This window comes from Limulus polyphemus, unplaced genomic scaffold, assembly GCF_000517525.1.
Source record: "Limulus polyphemus unplaced genomic scaffold, Limulus_polyphemus-2.1.2 Scaffold817, whole genome shotgun sequence".
NCBI classification, from domain to species: Eukaryota; Metazoa; Arthropoda; class Merostomata; order Xiphosura; family Limulidae; genus Limulus; species Limulus polyphemus.
This window is the reverse complement of record NW_013666427.1, coordinates 301,925-308,180: the sequence shown is the minus strand read 5'-3', so window position 1 is coordinate 308,180 and position 6,256 is coordinate 301,925. Positions and strand designations below refer to the sequence as shown.

General features: G+C 34.8%; 1 protein-coding gene across 2 annotated transcripts; it reads right to left on the bottom strand.

Annotated features, from left to right (window-relative positions):
* Positions 1 to 1,695: 1,695 nt before the first annotated feature.
* Positions 1,696 to 4,664, bottom strand: LOC111086064. Of its 2 annotated transcripts, none has more exons than XM_022387471.1 (4): positions 4,518 to 4,664; positions 2,686 to 2,731; positions 2,377 to 2,509; positions 1,696 to 2,044 (listed from the first exon to the last, which is right to left on the bottom strand). In XM_022387471.1, the coding sequence occupies exons 1-4, from the start codon at positions 4,571 to 4,573 to the stop codon at positions 1,764 to 1,766; spliced, it is 516 nt and encodes a 171-aa protein (XP_022243179.1). In that variant the 5' UTR covers positions 4,574 to 4,664; the 3' UTR covers positions 1,696 to 1,763. The 2 variants fall into 2 exon arrangements, with proteins under 2 accessions (XP_022243179.1, XP_022243180.1); XM_022387472.1 differs by having other exon boundaries at positions 2,689 to 2,731; positions 4,518 to 4,663.
* Between the last annotated feature and the right edge of the window lie 1,592 nt (positions 4,665 to 6,256).

The window sequence follows — 6,256 nt, the reverse complement described above, 5'->3', positions numbered from 1 at the left end:
GTAAAATTATGCTCACGGAGAAAGTAAGTTCTTAGCCCAAAGTTTGGACCTCAAAATCTCTGAAGAATCCTTTAGAAGACCCAAAGCATTAAGTTCACATTGTGTTCACCAGTTGTTTCAGGTTGAAAACAGTCCCAATCATCATTTTTATTCACATCAGATGAAATTTTATCAAGAGTCACGGGTGGAGTTGGTACAGGTACATGAGCAGAGTGAAGGTTCGAATATAAAATTTCCTTTTTATTTCGAGTGATGTAGCTTTACACGTTACATGAGCAAAAATAGCAGTCATCTGAGTGGTTTCTAGCCTAACGCCAGACCACTGGAATTCCAAAAAACAAAGACATTTTCTTACCTTTAGTCCATTGTTTCAACTATTCGACAGAAACGGTACAAACTTTGTGCGGAGCCTATGATTTGTCTTAGTCCCCAAGTTTTATTCCAAAATACGCGTAATACGCTTTTTGACCATAAATGTAACATAATATGTTTGGGTCATTTACACAACCCCTTCTTGCCATAGCAACGAATAAATTATATTGAAAAGATAAAAATAATATGAAAGCAGACGCACAAACAAATAGTATCCAGAAATGACACGTCATGCGGCCTGTTAACCGTTTATTTACTAGCGGTGTATTTCTTGTAGGTTCTAGAAAGATCAATAAGACTCTCAAGTCGCGATTGGTCTAGAGAAATCTATAGCCAGTGGTTGTCACCATTTTAAGCATAACAAAATGTGACCTGATTTAAATAAAAATGACTCACTTATGTAAAAGTACATATAAAGTTTTGTGAAAAATCTGCACGTGGTGGAGAAAATGGATATCATTTTCGGATTCAGCGTACAGGAGTTACTGTAGAACATGTAAAAATTTCAAGACAATAAAACCATCACAGCCCTGTGATCCAGAGAGCTTTCGGAAGGTAGACGCTCCTTCTTCACGGGCGCATTATGAATTATAAATAATTATTGTGTGCTCCACTGCTTATTTAGTAGATTCTATAATATCTTATTTGATTGTCTATTAAAAAGTGTTTTATTATGAAAGTTGAATGTTGCTATATTGATTCGGGAATTTCAATTTTCTTCTTCCTGTCTTTTAATTTAACTTCTGATGATGATAATTCATTACATTTTTTAATTCAGTAGTTATACTTTATTCATTCACTACTCTGTGACATTAAATAAACAAAATACTTTGCGAACGCTAAGGAGTGTAGGAGAAGGCAAAAGAAGTGATAGATATGTTATAAAATGCCCCCAGTGGCACAGCGGTATGTCTGTGGATTTCCAACGCTAGAATCCGGGTTTCGATACCTGTGGGGGCAGAGCACAGATAGCCCATTGTGCAGCTTTGTGTTTATTTACAAACAAACAACCAATGTTATAAAATATGTATGACGAACTGTTTGCTTGAAGTTAAGCACAAAGCTACAATGGGCTATCTGTGCTCTGCCCACCACAGGTATCGAAAGCAGGCTTCTAGCGTTGTAAGTCCACAGACAGCTGCTATGCCACTGGGGGCTGTTTCTTTTGAATTTCGTGCAAAACTACTCGAGGACTATCTGCGGTAACCGCCCCTAAATTTGAAGTGATAATCAACAAACATTTTTCAGACTGCGAATCGAGTGCTCTAACCATAAGTCCATGCCAGACCACGACGAACTGAGTTAAAAAAAACATACAAAAGATCAAATTAGCAAATGCTATTTATCACGAAATAAAGAAATTGGTTTTATTTTAAAAGAGCTTTGCTTTCTTAACATTGGAAGTTCTTCAGATCAGCAACATAAGAAACCCTATTGGATGGCGTTATATTAATCTTCTGAAATTCACACATATCAGGAGCTTTTTGGAAAAGTCGACAGATACCTATACCTGTTGGTCCTGTGATGTAGTTAATACTTTCACATTCAGGTGTTTGCCAGCATATTTGAGGGCAATATTCATAAATTTCTTCTATAGATCCTGATATTGACATCAAGGCTGGAAAATCTTCCAGGCATTTCAACTGGTAGCCATGGTATCGAATAAACTGTTCTGTATAAAAAAAAAAATTAAATTTTTCTTCGAGGTAAGATATACTAACGTTTTATTTTTTGTTCTTGATATATGGTCTATGAGGTGTGCCTAGTTACTGGCACCAAATAATAAAATTAAATCCAAAGGATTTAATATTTTAGTGAAAATAATCTTATATTTTTTAATGAATTCTTTGTATAAGTGGATATTCTTATCAGTTTGTTATTTAAACATCGAAATTTGGACAACTTATTCATGAATAAGTCATGGGCGATTAGAATAGAAATTTCTGAAAAGTTTGCTAGTTTGACGTTTACAATTTGTAGAGACTTTAGTTTCAATGATCTTACCGTTTTCACAAGTTTTTCCACAGAACCCTGGCGGACAAAAGCAATAGTACGTCTGTAAATGTTCTGGTGGTCGGTATGCTCTAAGACATTTAGCACCATTCTGACATGGTTTATCAACGCATGTCAGTTTATCCTAAAAAAAATCAGAATATAATGCAAACTTCATAAAGGCTGAAGTGTATTAAACAGATCTTGTAAAGGAAACTATGTATTATTTTTTTTGTGTGGGGATTCAACATTTTGAAGAATATTTGACAAACATTTAACGTGTTTTTAACCAAAGAAAGAAGTTTTATGAAAGAAGCATACTACCGAGTACGATGTGAATGCCGTTTCTGGAATATTCTTCACTAACCTAAAATGGAGAAAACTTGATTTAAGATATAAATTGTCTTGTAAAAATCAAAAGTATAATTTTGTTTTTATATTCAAAAATCAGTCAATAACAAAAAGTCCATGTATACAAAAGCAAAATCATATAAATCTAGAGATAAGACATTGCTATTTTTCATAAACCATGTTATTCGTTCCATATGATGTTCTACCTAAAAACTATGCGTAGTTTAGTTTTTCATTATCATAACAAATATTGAGGTTTCTTGGTTTCATTCTTCATCACTTGAAAGCTTTGTGCACTAATGTGATAAATATTTTTAAAGAAAGCGACCAATTTCTTTTGACCAGCTTGGAAGATTGTAAAAAGCAAGCATAACTTTTCAAGCTTTCTTCCAACCGAACTTCAATTAATTTCATTTCTTGTCGGCGAACACTGATTGGTAAATTTGCTCTATAGCCCATGGTCGACATAATTAATAAATTCAAGATTTGGAAAAGCTTTATGCAAATGGCTAAAAATGTGGTCTTAAATCAATAAACTAAAAATTACTTTTAAGTGAAACTATAGCCTGTCTAGCAAGGGAGTGAACTAATACGTCTTACATTTAACGAGTTTCATTTGGCTGAGTTTTGCTAAATGAGTACAACCGTATATATAACATCAAAAACTCTCACCATTAAAAGCAAGTGTTAAAATTAACAGAAACGATTATTTCATGCTTGGTATTTTCAACTTGAGCGTCACCTTTTGAGACATATGACCAAGCCAGAGATCCCCAAGGCTCAGGTGTAGCATTCCTAATTTCGAGCTGTTGACTAGAGGGAGATGTTCAGCGGCACCTGTACCTAATATACATAAAATCTTAATCAAATATCGAGATCGACTGCCACAGCTATAATGCTCTCATAACTGAAACGTGTTCAGGTGTATATCACAGCTTGAACCTTATACGCATATCTTTCTTCAACCAGTAGGTCGTGTCTGGTCCCTCTTTGTTCTAAAGACCATGTTCCATAAGTGGAAGAAAATGGAGAACTTGCAATTTTCAATAGATTTAGTGTAAACGAATGTTTTTAATTCCAGCGATTATTTTTGTACCTCTTCAATAATTTAGTACTTTGGCGGATTTTTAATATTTCGAAAGAAAAGTTATCAAAAGACTTAAATCTAACAATAAAAACCATAAAATATGATCCCATTCCTTATGCTATTTCAATCGCTTAGTATTTTTGTTTATTTGTAATATCGCTTGGCCCCCAATAGCACAGCGGTATGTCTGCGGACTCTCAACACTAGAAACCGGGTTTCGATACCCGTGGTGTAGCTTTGTACTTAATTACAAATAAATAAACAAACAAACAATATCGCTTGTGTGCGATGCTGATGGTTGATTCTCGAAGTTATAAAACGTTTCATCATGTTTTATCTTTTATAATGCACTCTAAACCTGTTATTAATTTAATGTAGTTTAATGTAGAAAAACTCATTTCAAACTGTATTGTGACGAAACAGACGAGTAAGCTTTTATTTATGATACTGTGCGCATTACGTCTAGATAGCTTTGATAGAGCAACAACGACAATGAATAATCTGGACTGACTTAAAAAGTACATCTACATTGTTTAACTGTTCGTGAAAGCATTTGTTAAAGCAGTATCTAAATAGCATATGAGAATTTGCGTTTAAAAATACGGAAGATTTTTTTTTCATATTCTCAGGCGGTTATCGAAAATTTAGCAGCGTACTAAATGATTGAATCGGACGTTGAAAATAAAATAAAAATTTTGACGGACAATATACTTACCCTGAAGCTAGTGTGATCAGTGTCAATAACGCATACAAAATAGCAAGAGATTTCATTTTCTAATGAGTGGAAACAGGCTACTTTCCAATACGAATAAACAGACGCAGGTGTTGTGTCCGGTAACAAGAAATATTTGTGTTATCTATATATATATATATGATCTATGATGTTATCATTAACTCACAAAGTCCGAATATAATTGTAAGGAGTACTCTTGTTATTTATCGCAAACACCTGTTTTACTAGATAATTAACATCCTTTGGGTATGCGAACACATGGCAAGTAGAAACATACAGTGGAGATATCTCTCAATAGCACGTCAGAAAACTCGATGTTTCCGTATCTTGTGTAATATGAAAGGAGATGAGTACTTTATCACCTGATGAGACACGTACAAGCCAAGCATTACTTTTTACTGCCGTCGTTAATCGTGAGTTATTTTCGTCAAAAACTGAGAGAAAAATGGCTCATTTCGGTCCAGTCTTCCAATTAAAATGATCAAACTTCATAAAGAACCAGACCTTACACATCTGTTTTCAACATATAAGATAAGAGCGTGCAGGTTTGGTCTTTAATATCTCTAATTTCTCCAGTAGAGACGTTTATAAACATTATAATGTTCTAGTACGAAGAAAAATGCAAAAACAACAAGAAAACAGGCACCAAAATTCAAGGACATGCTTAAAGTCAGAATATACATTGTATTGTATTAGAAATCGATTATGCTGTATTTTTATCTTTATTTTAAACATGATAATAAGATGATGTAAGTTTACGTGTGTGCCTGTCGCTGTCGTCGTCTGTAAAATATTTTATGATACTTTTATACAGAAAAACAAAATGTAGACGGATCAAAGTTTATTTTAAGGTTTATTATTGTTTATAAAAGTTAAACTGTTGGTGTCAACAAATTACAGTGTTTAAACTTTATTGATATTCACATACTTTGCTTAAAATAGTAATGAGGTCTGACGTGATCTTATTTTTGCCAGCTAGGAGTTGCTAGTGGGCTGTCCAATTAGAGGTTGCTAGCCTGAGCTGCCTAGCTAGAAGATAACGGTGTCAATTCTTCAGCCAGAGGTTGATAGCATCAACTGACCATCTAGAGATTATCCAATTAAAAGTAGCCAGTATCAGAAATCTTTGTAGAAATTGTGAACATCAATTGTCCAAGCAAAGGTTGTAAGTATAATAAGTATAAGTTATCCAGCTAGATATTATCAGCATCAGCTGATCTTCTAGAGGTTACCAGCATCAGTTGTCCAACTAGAGATTGCCAGCATTAGCTGATCATCTGGAGGTTACCAGCATTAGTTGTCCAATAAAAGATTGCCAACATCAGTTTTCCAGCTAGAGATTGCCAGCATCAGTTGCCCAATCAAGGTTGCCAGCACCAGTTGTCCAGCTAGAGGTTGCCAGCATCAGTTGTCCAACCAGAGATTGTCAGCATCAGTTGTCCAACCAGAGATTGTCAACATCTAGAGGATGTCCAGCATGTGTTTTCCAACCAGAGGTTGCCAGCATCAGTTGTTCAGCTAGAGCTTGGCACCATAAGTAATACAACTAGAAGTTACCAGAAGGAGTTAACCAGCTATAGATTGTTGTTACAACTATCCAGCTAGAAGTTTGCGCCATCAGTTGTCAAGACAGATATTGCCAGCATCAATTGTCCGGTTAGAAGGTGCCAGCATTAGCTATCTGTAATCTAAAGGTTGTTTCGGCTATACAATTGTTGGCA